Source organism: Chiloscyllium punctatum, chromosome 24 (assembly GCF_047496795.1).
Source record: "Chiloscyllium punctatum isolate Juve2018m chromosome 24, sChiPun1.3, whole genome shotgun sequence".
NCBI classification, from domain to species: domain Eukaryota; kingdom Metazoa; phylum Chordata; class Chondrichthyes; order Orectolobiformes; family Hemiscylliidae; genus Chiloscyllium; species Chiloscyllium punctatum.
Genome location: NC_092762.1, coordinates 85,947,845 through 85,962,374, shown reverse-complemented (window position 1 = coordinate 85,962,374; position 14,530 = coordinate 85,947,845). Strand labels below are relative to the sequence as shown.

Here is a 14,530-nt window from a genome sequence, read left to right as displayed (position 1 = left end):
TGGATTTTAAATTCAATTAAAATAAATCTGGAATTCAAAGTGAATTTCAGTGACAGTGACTATAAAACGAGCATCGATTCTTGTAAAAACTCAACTGGCTCACTAATGTCTCTTTAGGAAGGGAAATCTGTCATCCTTACCTGGTCTCGTCTACATGTAACTCCAGATCCATAGCAATGTGGTTGACTCTGAAATAGCCCAACGAGCCACTTAGATCAAGGGGCAATTCGGGATGTGCAACAAAATGTTGGTTCTGTCAATGACACTTAATAAACGCAGAAATAACCCTTCACCAGTCGGGATACCATGGGAATTTGTGGGAACTTCATTTTAAGAACAATGGTAAAGAGTTGGAGAGGGTAAAGAGTTGGAGAGGGTACAGAGGGGATTACTCAGAATGGGTATTATGCCAAATACTTTTGGAAAATCTTTAGATTTATAATATGATACATATTGATATGGTGCTCCTAAGGTCATCAAACATCCTGAGGTGCGTTGTAGGATTGTTGCTGTTCAAAGTGAATACTGAGCCACAATTAAGGGTGTGTGGGCCAGGTTACCAAACGCTTGGCTAAAGCAAGGTTTTAAAAAGTATCTGAAAAGAGGGAAGAAAGGTTGTGAAATTTATGAAGGAAATTCCAGAGCTGTGGGCCTTAGCACTGCCACCAAAAATGGAAAACCAGGCGGGTGGGACTAATTTAGTTTGGAAGTATGGTCTCCATGCACTGGTCAGACTGAGGGGTCTGTTTCCATGCTGTATGATTCTATCATGGGAGACCAAAATTGGAGGAATGCGTGAGGAATTGTGGGACTGGAGCAGGTTATAAGGAAGGGTAGGTCATGGAGGGACAAGAAAGGCTGAGAACTATAAAATATTGCATGTCTGTGGGCTAGTATTGGTTACAGACTTTGGGAGTGAAAGGCAGTCAGTGTAAATGGTGTACTGAACTTCCCATTGATCCTTCAGGCACTGACACCGCCCACCTCGTTGAGAATAGGAATCAGCTGAGGTAGCTGCTCCACATTCACTCCCCTCTCATTCTTTCCTGTGCAGTTTCGATGTTGAGAATGGCCTGTCTCCTGGACGCAGCCCACTCGATCCTCAGACCAGCCCCAGCTCGGGGCTGGTGCTCCAAGCAAACTTCAGCCACAGCCAGCGCCGGGAATCCTTCCTGTACCGTTCCGACAGCGACTACGACCTCTCCCCAAAGAACGTGTCCCGGAACTCCTCCATCGCCAGCGACATGTGAGTGACATGTACTCTTATTCCTCTCTCTCTGGTTAATGCTCAAGTCCATTTCCCAAGCAAGGAGGAGTACACTACACTGTTTGAATGGTGATGGAGTCAGTGAGGCCTGTTCCCAATGGGTGGAGACAAGGTGCAGAAACTGGACTCTGACTGTCAAAGTCAGGGACCCTGATCGGGTCACCAGTTCTAGGTGAACGCCTTCCTGGTGGTTTTGTCACTACTTCCTCACTTCCCTCTGGGGATACCCTTTGGAGGGTTGGTGTGGACTTGTTGGGCCGAAGGGCCTGTTTTCACACTGTAGGGATTCTATAATTCCTGTCTCCAGTTGTCCCCACACTCCAACTCACACCTTTGTTCCATCGTCATGGTACACCCACCCCCAGGCATTTTGTGGAAGCCTCAGTTGATTGGAAGGATTGATGGGGAGAGAGAGGAATAAACTGACTGTCTTGAAATGGTTTTTGTCCTCTCCTTTGGCTGGTTACCAGGAGTAGCTATCTGAAGGCTCACCCAAGACCTGCCCTAGCTTCACGGTTCTCCGAGCCAGTCCTCGCCCCGACGATGGGAAAGTAAGTGAGATCGGTTACTTGGACGCCAGTCTATTCACCTTTATCACAATCTACTAACCACAAGGCAAAACTGCCCAGAGTATTGGTGTGTGAGACCAGGGGTAAGAGTGGGAAGAGCAAAACAGAGCAGGGCTTTTACTGTGGGGACCCACTGTGCGGGTAATGTGCCCTGAGGTTAAAGTAACACTGGACACACCACACTACATGGTAATCCATGGTGGACACACCATTCATGTTAGACACACATTAGGGGAAAGTGAGGACTGCAGATGCTGGAGATCAGAGCTGAAAATGTGTTGCTGGAAAAGCACAGCAGGTCAGGCAGCATCAAAGGAGCAGGAGAATCAACGTTTCGGGCATCAGCCCTTCTTCAGGAAATGCCTGAAGAAGGGCTCATGCCCGAAACGTCAATTCTCCTGCTCCTTGGATGCTGCCTGACCTGCTGCACTTTTCCAGCAACACATTTTTCAGACACACAATAATCCATATTAAACACATAGGCACAAGATACTTTGCACCTGACAGACACTCAGCACATGGCTGATGAAGGGCTTTTGCCCGAAACGTCGATTCTACTGCTCCTCGGATGCTGAATGACCTGCTGTGCTTTTCCAGCACCACACTCCCAAGACACCCAACACATTCTATGTTAAACCAATGATTCATTCAGCAGTGAAAGGTTAATTAGGAAACATTCAGCCAGCAGTCTGGGTGTACCTCTATGTATCCTGTCTCATGCTGTACGCTCAGTAGTCACATGGACTGTCTCGGAATGAGACCAGCTGTCTCCCAGTGTTAGATACTCACCACATCATTATGGCCTGTTCCCACAGACTACCCCAGGAATCCTGGTATAAAGTCCTTGACAAAACCGATAGGACACTTGGGTGTGAAATTGGCCTTGGACTGATGAGTCAATGGCCTTCTTTATAGCCTGCCCAATTTTCCTGCTAATTGACTTGGGCCTCAAATACACACAGATTTAAAATGGGAAACGTTCAGGTCCCTCATTCCAATGAGGTGGCTGACATTTCACACTCCCCTCAGCTCCACACACCAAGGTGAGAGAAGGTACTCATTCGGGCTGGTTTGATATCACTCTTATCACCAAACTGCTTCTGTCTGCTCACTTTAACACAGCGGAGACCCCACCCTCACATGTCCTACCCTTTCACACGCCCTACCCTCACAACCCTTCACTGTCACACACCCTTCACCCTCCCTCAAATTCTCTTCCCCCAGCTCCACATCCATTCCACCATTACCCAGCATCGTGAATTATCTTTATTTACAGAATAAGACAAGAAGGATAGTTGAAATGTTTCTGTCCTGTTGGAAAATGGAACAAGCTTGAGCTCTCTGATGTTTTATTAACCTAATGGTGCAGAGATGTTTCTGGGTGTTTGTTATTCAGTTGTCAGTCTTGCTGAGGATTAGAAGGAACTGCGTCTTGTGTCACATTTGCTCCTGGCCTGGATTTGTTGAGATGACTGAACTGTCTCTCAGTGTGTGAGAGAATGGGACTATCTTATTGGCTGACTGCACTGCAGTGTCATACTCAGCGGTAGGGACCAGGCTGTTCTCTTAACCAATCACTGTAAAGGCATTGTAATTAGCCTCAGTGAGAATGGACAAGGCAATAGAATAACCAGGGACCAATTTGGCACCATGTTCCCCCTCACCTCAGGGTGATGTGTTTCTGTTAGGATTGTAAACTGAACAACAATCAGAGCCTGAAAAAAACATAAAATGCTGGAAGTGCTTGGCAGCTCGGAGATCTGGGGAGAGAAAAAATAGAATTAACACCTCAGGGTGATAATTTCTCATCAGTTTATCTGATTAAGGATCACAGACCTGTCACATAAACTCTGTATCTCCCCCTGGAAGCTGCCTGACTTGCTGAGTATTCCCAGCATTTCCCGTTTTTATTTCAAGTTTACAGAGGTTCCTTAATCTTACCCCTTCTTTGTGGGCGGCATGGTGGCACAGTGGTTAGCACTGCTGCCTCACAGAGCCAGAGACCCGGGTTCAATTCCCGCCTCAGGCAACTGACTGTGTGGAGTTTGCACATTCTCCCTGTGTCTGCGTGGGTTTCCTCCGGGTGCTCCGGTTTCCTCCCACAGTCCCAAAGATGTGCAGGTCAGGTGAATTGGCCAATGCTAAATTGCCCATAGTTTTAGGTAAGGGGTAGGTGTAGATGTAGGGGTAGGGGTATGGGTGGGTTACGCTTCGGCAGGGCGGTGTGGACTTGTTGGGCCGAAGGGCCTGTTTCCACACTGTAAGTAATCTAATCTAAGAATCCCCTTTATGTTGTTTTTGCCAGTATCTCTTAGAATTTGAGATTAGACCAGGGGTCCCCAAAGTAAAAGTGCGGTGGGGTGGGGTGGGGATCCCCAAATGGGCTAATGAGTTGAACCTTAGGAGTTGTTCAATCCACGGCAGCAATGGTGGCCACTGAGCTCTGTCCATGCTTTGTGACCCTAGTTTTGAGGCTTGACAATTGTTGTGAGCCCTGTGGGTATTGATGGAGCTGTTATAGCATGGTCCTACGGTCCAAAGATGTGCAGGTTATTTGAATTGGCCGTGGGAAATTGCCCAGTGTCCAGGGATGTGCAGGTTAAATGGATTAGCCATGGGAAACGCAGGGTTTCAGCGATTAGGGTAGGAGTTGGGTCTGGGTGGGATGCTTTTTAGAGGATTCGTGTGGACTCGATGGGCCGCATGGGGTTCTATGATTTGGAAAATTGAATTGTGCCTTTAAAAACTAAGATATATACAATTTGAGAACTATATGGGAACATGTAGAATACATGCATGAGAAAATGTGGTAAAATTAATTGAGAACACAGCTCTGCACTGTATCTCTGATTCCTTCTGTCAAACCAAATTTCAGAATCTGAATTGGCCCCTCTGAATCCTCTCTAACTTCGTTAATGCTGGTAATATTGGAGCATTTACGACAGAATTTCTTTGAAATCAAATCCTTCTTTGTCGTTTCTGCTTCAGATTGTAATTTTAAAGAAACAGTAGCCTTTTGATCTTGTGATTGCACAGTAATTTCAGCTCTAATTCTGTCCAAATGTTGAAAGTGCTGGAAACTGAGAGAGAGGCTTCGCAGTGAGGAAAGGATATGACTAAAGAGAAGAACATTCCTGAAGGTTAAGAAACCTTACATGGAGCAAGCAGGAAAAATCCAGAGTTTTAATCAGTCAGGAAATTAGGACCAGAGATAATTAGTTTAAAATAGCAATGAGCAGATTTGTAATAACTATTACACACAAGCCTGTTAGTGAAATTGCTTTGGCACAAATAGGAAGGATGGGGGTGAAATTGAGTTAAAAGGAGAGGCTGGATAGGCTGGGACTTTTTTCATTGGAACGTAGGAGGTTGAGATGTGATCTTATCGAGATTTATAAAATAATGAGGGGTGTAGATGAATGACAGGTGTCCTTTCCCCAGGAATTTCAAAACTACGTGGCATATTTTTAGGCTGAGAGGCGAAGGATTTTTAAAAAACCATGAGGGGCAATGTTTTTACACAGAGAGTGGTTTGAGTGTGGAATAAATCTCCAAAGAAGTGGTGGATGTGGGTATAATTATAACATTTAAAAGACATTTGGATATGTACATGAATAGGAACGATTTTGAGGGATATGGGCCAAGAGCAGGTGGGATTAGTTTAGTTTGGGATTATGGTCAGTAAGGTGTGGTTGGATTGAAGGGTCTGTTTCCATGTTGTATGACTCTGCGACTAAAATCAGGGATCATTTAAAGTGCAACTGGGATGTGACAGAGAGTAAGAGCTAACTCTCAAGGATCAGGTTCAAAGGGACAAATGATGTCTCTTTACCTCTTGCCTTTCTGCAAGGATTTTAGGAACATAGGAATTTTTATTCAAAGTCTTTCCCTGCTAGTTCTTGTTACAGTGACTGGCATGCTCAGTATATTTAACCAACATCTTTTCCCCCAAAGTTAGACACTATGGCTTCAACCCTCAACATGTTGCCCGTACATTGTACCTTTTGACATGATATTAACATCTTAGGAGCGCTATCTGGCAAACTTTAACATTGAGACACACAGAGGGATAGTAGAGCCAAAGACAAAGTGCTTGGTCATTCTGGTAGGTTTTAAGGAACACCTTAAAGGAGGAGAGAGTGTTTGAGAGGAGGAGAGGTTGTGAGAAGGAACTCCAGAGATTAAAGTCCGGATGACCAAAGGTATGAACCACCAGTGGTGGAACAATGTAAAACAAGGATCCACAGGAAGTTCGCGTTGGAGGAGCAGAGATCTCAGAAGGCTGTAGGATTCGAGAAGGTTACACAGATGTGCACAAGCCAAGGAGGATTTTGAAACAAAAAAACCCCTAGATTTTGCCAGGCTGAGAGAAAATATAGGTTAGAGTTAAAGCAATCTAAACGAGTCAGTGAGACAGAAACTAAGACTTCTCTTTGTGGATCGAGTTCATTAACTAGTCAGTCTCACAGCTCCTTCCACATACCAATCCAGCCCTTGTTCCCATTTTTCTAAATGAATCTATTTGGTCATATTTTGACATACCTCCATAGCCATTATATCAGAAGGGGACTTGAACCTAGACCTTCTGGTCAGAGGTAAGGACACTAGCACTGCACTGTGTCACCCCCATTGTTCCCTTTTTATATCTACCCAGCCAGTTCATTAATTAATGAACCCCAATCCCGTATTTAGCTCTTCATTGTGATAAAGAATTTCTCTCCTCTGTCTGAATAAAACTTTCAAAGACATATAAACAATCCTTGAACAAAACTAATTAAAATTAGACTTTTTTTTTCAAATCGCACATCCCTTCCATATACCCCCTTATCTCTTTAAACAAAACATATTTCATCTCAAAGCAGCCCAAATAAAAATTTATTTCATTCCATGTGTTTATGTCTCTTTATCATGGATTTGCAAAATATTGTGGTACAGATGGAGACCATTTAGCCCATTGAGTTTGCACCGGTTCTATTGCCTAGTGCTAATTTCCTTCCTTCTCACCATATCCCTGCATACCATGGACAACCAGATGTCCTCCTTTACAGATTTCCAATGATTTCAGAAAAGATTTACAAGGATGTTGCCAGGGTTGGAGGATTTGATCTATAGGGAGAGGCTGAACAGGCTGGGGCTTTTTTCCCTGGAGCGTTGGAGGCTGAGGTGTGACCTTTTAGAGGTTTACAAAATTATGAGGGGCATGGATAGGGTAAATAGACAAAGTCTTTCCCTTGGGATGGGGGAGTTCAGAACTAGAGGGCATAGGTTTAAGGTGAGAGGGGAAAGATAAAAAGAGACCTAAGGGGCAACTTTTTCACACAGAGTGGTATGTGTATGGAATGAGCTGCCAGAGGAAGTGGTGGAGGCTGGTACAATTACAACATTTAAGAGGCATTTGGATGGATTGTATGAATAGGAAGGGTTTGGAGGGATATGGGCCGGGTGCTGGCAGGTGGGACTAAATTGGGTTGGGATATCTGGTCGGCATGGACGGATTGGACCGAAGGGTCTGTTTCCATGCTGTGCATCTCTATTATTCTAAGCGCCTTTTCTTGTGAAACAATTTAACGATTGGTGACAAATACAGGATCACGAACCACCGATGTTGGAGACTTGAAACAAAAGCAAAGAGTGCTGGAGAAACTCGGCAGGTCTGGCAGCATCTGTGCAGAGAGAAGCAGCGTTTGTGTTTCGAGTCCAGTGATCCTGAAGATGCTGCCAGGCCTGCTGAGTTTCTCCAACATTCTCTGTGTTTGTTTCTGATCACCAGCATCCATGGTTCTTTTTTCTAACAGAACCTAAATTCAGAAAAATGTGCACTTGAGTTCCCAGCCCTGGGTGACCCAGAAGCAAAACCTTGTTACCGGTGTTTCCCACGCCAGTGTTCCAGATGCCTGTTTGAATGGAGTAGGGTTTATAATCTAAAAGCAGAGTTTGTAACAAATTAAACAATTGACTAGAATTAAATAAATGGGAAAGAATAATAAATGACTGTTGGCTTGGGAAGCCAAGAAAATAAAAAAAGTAATTAAAAGTATCTTAGCTGCTGAAACATTGGTGCCAGTAAAACGGATAGATACAGGCGCATATTTATCCAATGTTCGAAATGAGATCTTAAACAAGGGGCAATCTGTCTTCAGGACAGAACAAGGTCACTGGACTCTTAAACATGAACTCCATTTCCTCTCTTCAGATGCTACCAGACCTGCTGAGTTTCTCCAGCACACTGTTTTGTTAATTTCTTTAATATTTTACCTGCATTTGAGACTTCCTCAAAAGTAACTCTTTTCATTCTGATACTCAGTTATGTTAAAACTGACATCAAGACAAGTCTGAATGAACAGCCCAGCTATCTGTCCAGCTTTTTATCTGGTCGGTTTCTTCCCTGAACGCACTGTCACCTTTTCGAGAGGATCCAGCTCAATTTATCAGGATAAGATTAACATTTTTAACATCAGACTGTTGATCTGAAGTCACTCCTGATCTATTCTGCTTAATTCTAACCGTATATATTTAAAGAACCCTCAACCCTAACTTCCATTCTTAAACATTCTTTCTGTTTTACCTATCAGACATTGTTTAAATTCTATATCGACTCCCCAAATAAAATCATCCTCAGAAGATTACCTGCTGCACTCTCGCTCTCTCTCTCTCGCGCTCGCTCTCTCTCTCTCATGCCAGTAGGACATTGCTGGATTGAAATGGAAACAGAAAGTGCTGGGGAAGCTCAGCAGGCCTGGCAACTTCTGAGGAGAGAGAAGCGAAGTTAATGTTTTGGGTCTAATCTGACCTCTGGATACCTGGGTCTGCTTTAAGTTGGATGCAAACTACTTTCAGTCGGACAGACCTACTGAGAAATAGCAAAACCTCCCTGTATCATTCAGCCATTAACATATGTGTTTAATTTCCACTGCTTCCCTTCTGGATGATCCAGATTTTTAGGTGGGTTCAAAAATAGTTTGAGACTTCTCACCAGCGAAACATAGCTTTTGTATCGATTGACATTCATTTGCTGAGTAAGTTGCGACAGTGTTATGGTCTTCAAGATCACTTTCTTTGCAGTAGGATCCACTGTAATATCTCAATCACCTTGTTTCTCTCTGGAACCTGAACCTACTAGCCTGCTTCTGTTATTCACTGTCCCCCACTGCTGCAGCCTTCGGTAGGATTTTCAAACTGTGAGTAGGTGAATAGGAAAACTGCCAATGTAGTTTCAGAATAATTAACTGGTGCTTTCCTTTAAGCTTCTATCGCTGCTGAAAATGTGTTGCTGGAAAAGTGCAGCAGGTCAGGCAGCATCCAAGGAGCAGGAGAATTGACGTTTCGGGCATGAGCCCTTCTTCAGGCATTTCCTGAAGAAGGGCTCATGCCCGAAACGTCGATTCTCCTGCTCCTTGTATGCTGCCTGACCTGCTGCGCTTTTCCAGCAACACATTTTCAGCTCTGATCTCCAGCATCTGCAGTCCTCACTTTCTCCTTTAAGCTTCTATCTCCTGATGCCAATAACACTTCCTTAATATATTGATTAGAGAGACATTGGGTCTTGTTAAAGGGATATAAATAGTGTCTAGATGGTGTAAACTGGAGATCCACTAACTTTCTGAAAACAATTACTTTGTTATGTTGCATCTCCAGTTCATTTAAGCCTTGTGAAAGGTAGTCTGTACCACAGAAAGAGTATTTCACTTGACGGTCATTGTTGAGAAAGTGGTCTTCCCCAGCTCCGTTATAGAGAATCCCCACTCTGTTGTTTCGATTTGCCATGTTGCCATCTCCCACCTGGAGCAGGTGGAACTTTAAATTCCTTAATCTTACTTTGCTCCTTATTACTTAAAGAGCCTAAGTAACTCTTTGACTGGTCCACGCTACAAGCTGTAGGCATGTAACACCGTCCAGGAATGGATCCTCAGTATGTTGGCAGTCGAGCGAGTGTTTGTTGTCTCTCCATGACCTGAAGGGTATTCCTTCCTCAGGAATATTTGTTGAAAAGCCCCAGGGAAGCTCGTGGAGCTGCAGTGTAGCAAAGCTGGAGATTTTGAGAGAGAGATTGAAATTGGGTGATGCCAACCAAGGATTTCAGCAGCTTGTAGTCCAGCATGGTGCAGGTTAAACATTTGTAACTGCTGTTGAATATTTATCGAATCCATGTTCAGTGTATTCCTCAAGCGGAGAGTCTTTGTTCATTGTGAGCGTACATTGTGCGTTAGAGATAGAGATTGTGTTCTAATTCTGTTCATCTGTTTTTGTACTCAGCCACACGGAAGACATGATTGTGACCCCATTTGCTCAGGTAAGTCATACAATCTGTAACACTACATGAAGGGCTAAAAGGTAACCATTCTGACATTTTCCTTAGCAGTGTGGAACAGTCCAGAGGAAGGCACACCTGAGTTGTTCTCCCAGTTTTTTGGTGGGTTGCTGCAATGCGGGGTAATGGGAAGGTGGTGGGGGACCAGTGGGTGATGGGGTAGGGTTTGTCCCTCAGTGATATTTCTTTTCCCTCTTGTTAGTGAGGAGGCAGTTCAGAGCAGTCACTCCCCCCCACACTCTGACCCTTGGATTTTCTGGTGCTGATACCTTTCCCTTTGGTGATTCCATGTGTCATGGGATTCACCGTTAATTAAGCCCGTGGAAAAGAATGAAGTTGCATTTCCATAGCGCCTTGGAAAAGCACCTCATTGTTATAAAGTGTTTGGAGACAGCATCAGATGATTAAACAGGGTCACAGCTATCGCATAAGAAACACAACAGACAGTTTGAACACAACAAGCTCCCAGCAATGTAATACTCACTAAAATATCTGTTTCACTGACGTCATTGGATGAAGGATAACTATTGGTCGAGGAGAACTCACCTTGAAGAGTATGTGAACACTGTCCATGACATTGTCCAGCAGGGATAGGGTGGAGTTGGATACAGTGTAAAACTCCCTCCACCATCAAATGCTCCCAGGACTGGGACAACACTGGATTAGATACAGAGTAAAGCTTCCTGTACACAGTCCCATCAAACGCTCCCAGGAATGGGACAACATGGGGTTAGATACAGAGTAAAGCTTCCTCTACACAGTCCCATCAAATGCTCCCAGGAATGGGACAACATGGGGTTAGATACAGAGTAAAGCTTCCTCTACACAGTCCCATCAAACACTCCCAGGACAGGGACAACACGGGGTTAGATACAGAGTAAAGCTCCCTCCACACGGAGTGTGAAATAATGGTCTCCTTTGACGTAACAGCCCTGTTCACATCCATCAGCGTCAGCCTGGCCAAGGAAACACTGACTACACTATTAGAAGAATCAAAGACACATACACCAAACACCACCAAATTCATCAGCAGGGACAGTATTATCAAGCTAGTGGACCTACGCCTTACCACCTACTTCACCTTCAACAACAAAACCTATACACAAACCAACAGAACACCCATGAAATCTCCAATATCAGGAATCCACGACCATCAATATTTTAAGATTCCTTACACAGAACCTTTCAAATCAATGCCCTCTACTGCCTAGAAGTACAAGAGCAGCAGATACATGGGAACACCACCCCAGGTAGTTTCCCTCCACACCACTCACGATCTTCACATGGAAATATATCACCATTCCTTTACTGTAGCTGGGTCAGAATCCTGAACTCCCATTATAAGTCTACCTACAGCACACAGACGGCAGTGGATCAAGGTGTCAACTCACCACCACCTGAAATACAAATAGGATGGGCAACAAATGTTGATCAAGCCATTGGTGCCCACATCTCACGTATGAATAAAAAGTTGTTCCAATAATGCACCTCAGCCCAGTCTTGGGGAAGCCCCTGGTGCTACTCCAACAAGATATATTTTCCAATTCTCAAACCAGCCATCATATTATGTGGTGAATGTGATTATTGTGATTCATGGTGATTTATTGATTCTCAACCCACGTTGAGAATTATGGTTTTATCAAATGTTTATCAAGCCAGCCAGTAACTGAGACAAATTTAATTCCTTGAAACAGGCACTCGTCATGGTAACAAAAGGTCTAGAGTTAACCTCAATTTCATAGGAACAGGAATAGGCCATTCAGCTCCTCAAGCCTGTTTCATATTTAATGAAATCATGGTTGATCTTTGGCCTAATTCCTTAAACCTGACTTTGGCCCATGTTCCTTAATAACTTTGCTGATCGAAACTGTGTATCTCAACTGATTCAGCTTTTTGAGAATTACTTTAGCATCCCATCTTTGTTTCAGATTTCATATCGCACCCAAGGATTTCCCACTAGTTGTTGTAAAGTTATTTCACAGTACCCTGATTTGCTGATGGCATTTGCCAAGAACCAGCTGCCCCAGCCCCATCCTCCACTTTCCTCACAGTGCTGTTAGATAGGGGAAGGGTGTTCCATGATCTGGGATCATCACTGATGAAAGCACAGCGATATATTTCCAAGTCGGGATGGTGAGTGGCTTGGTGGGGAACTTACAGGGGGTGGTGTTCCCATGTATCTGCTGTGCTTGTCCTTCTAGATGGAAGTGGTTGTGGGTTTGGAAGGTGCTTTCAATGGAGTCTTCTCACTCTATTTCAGTGATTCTACACATTGCTATCACTGTGAACAGGTCTAACTTCAGTAATGGAAAGATTACATGGAAAATTCTGGAGGTACAGGATAAATCTATGCTTAGATTAATTAATCTAAGGCTGTGAGCATACAGTCTGTATGGATGTTAACAAAGTTTTGGATCATGTCCCACATGGTCATTAAAACAAACTTTAGATTCAAAGGGAAAGATCCAAAATTGGCTCAGAGGCAGGATAGTCAAAGAATCATAGAGGAAACAGCCCATTGGCCCAACTCATCAGCCTAAAGATGAATGTACTTGAGGGAGGAAAATCTGACATCCTTACCCAGTCTAGCCTACATCTGACTCTTGACCCACAGCAATGTGAATGACTCTCTGGACATAAAGGTTTGGGTGTTAAGTGCTGCACCAGCCAGTGATGCCCTAATCCCATGAATGAATAGAAACATCCACATGAGGCTGCAGATTTTCTTTAACAGCAGAACAGCAATTTATTACACAAAAGAAGAAAAAAAACAAACAAATTATTTAAATGTAGAAGGCAGTTAGAATGACCTTAAAAAGCTCACAACAAAATGAAGTTTTCAATTCTTTATTCTGCAACCTAAATGACTCCGAATAATTTATTTGGATGCTGAAGGCAATTTGAAGACTGTTTTCCAAATCTGCTGACATAAGCTTTTCATAAATCTAGAGAGTCTAAGCTTTCTCTATTCTGTTAAACCTCCCAATTTCTAACTAAACACTCCTGGTTTTGCAGCTTACACAAAATAATTCCTTCAGCTCAAATCACTGGTTCCCTGAACACTCCTTTTCAAAGAGAAACTGAACTTGCTTCTGAATTCGATCCTGTTTTTTTTCCTGAACTGAATTGAAAAATCAATTCTAGTTTCTTCTGAATTGAAAACAAAGCTACAGAACTTAAATATTTCCCTTACCTGTTGTGAAGTATAAACACCTTTGCAGACACCCTATGGTGCTAAGGGAGACACCTGCTTTCTGACAAATGTTGGATTTGGGTCACTGTTCCAGAGGGACTCTCTGACCTTGATTTTTTTTTAAAGAAATCACTTCACAGTAGTAACTGTTACCCATCTGTCTCTAGTTTGAAATCCAAATTCCAAACAAGGGTAGTATTAGTATATAATGATTATACACCTTTCATCACAGACAGGATAGCTTTTGTGTTTCTCTGACTTGTCAGAAAACAGCTAAGGCCCAAGCAGGAGCTGTTGTGTAGAAAGCACTGGTCCACCATCAACATCAAAGCTAGGGCAGAGGTTTTCTTGTGGAGTTCCACTCTCAGCCATAAGACACAGAGAGGGAGATAGATTGTCCTTTTGTGAAATGAACAGCTACAGTCTCCTTCTAGCTGGGATGGGAGACCCACACAGTGCCACCAAGATTATAGTCTGGTCATGAACTGCCTTTGGTAATTGGCTTAACCATATGGCCCACTGTTTCCGCAGTGCCCTTGCATTTAGATAAAGCAGCAAGAAGTGGGGGCCAAGTGGGGCATCGATTTGAGGCTTTCATTCCCTCAGGTTCCGGCACCAACCTGAAAAATCTGCCCCCTGGGTTGGGAAAAATTGCAGCCCGTGATTGATTCAGGGAGAATCCATTGGAAAACCTTTCCGAGCATTAGAATGATTGCGAGTAATAGATTGATACAGCCCATGCTGGATGCCCTTTGGATCCCAGTCTTCAGCCTATTCCTCAACCAGCTCAAGAATGAGTTTGTGACACACCAATTAGAATGCACTTGTGTCACCATGAGAATGATAGAATTGACCTCGTGATTGGCTGAGATTCTTCTAATTGACAATTAGTACCCACCACAAAACAATCAACAATCCGTCCGCAAGGTCCAAAAGCCAATCATAGGCTCCGAAATTGGCACACTACTTCATTTTGTAGGTTGCTAGGTAACACAAGCCCTTTTTAGCACAGTTGAACATGTTTAGAAGTTGCTGCCGAAGTTTAACACAAAAATCCGTTCAAGGAGCTGAGCCTAATAGTGAGCATCAAACTGAACATCATACTGAATCTCAAACAGGACAGCAAGCTGATGCACCAGCTCGGCCAAGGTCTTGGGCTGAGCGTGCGCGTCTACGTCTTCCTGATTCTCCTC

The 14,530-nt window shown here is 43.7% G+C and overlaps 1 protein-coding gene across 9 annotated transcripts in view; it reads left to right on the top strand.

The window, feature by feature from the left end:
• Nucleotides 1–14,530, top strand: part of LOC140494794 (3',5'-cyclic-AMP phosphodiesterase 4C-like) — a 332,319-nt gene that overhangs the window by 267,289 nt on the left and 50,500 nt on the right. For 6 of the 9 annotated variants that reach the window (XM_072594393.1, XM_072594392.1, XM_072594396.1 and 3 more), the window contains 3 exons: nucleotides 1,055–1,246; nucleotides 1,738–1,818; nucleotides 10,090–10,126. In XM_072594393.1, coding sequence (XP_072450494.1) covers nucleotides 1,055–1,246; nucleotides 1,738–1,818; nucleotides 10,090–10,126 — 310 coding nt within the window. The remainder of the gene's footprint in view (nucleotides 1–1,054; nucleotides 1,247–1,737; nucleotides 1,819–10,089; nucleotides 10,127–14,530) is intronic. The other 3 variants (XM_072594394.1, XM_072594398.1, XM_072594399.1) reach the window with 1 other exon arrangement.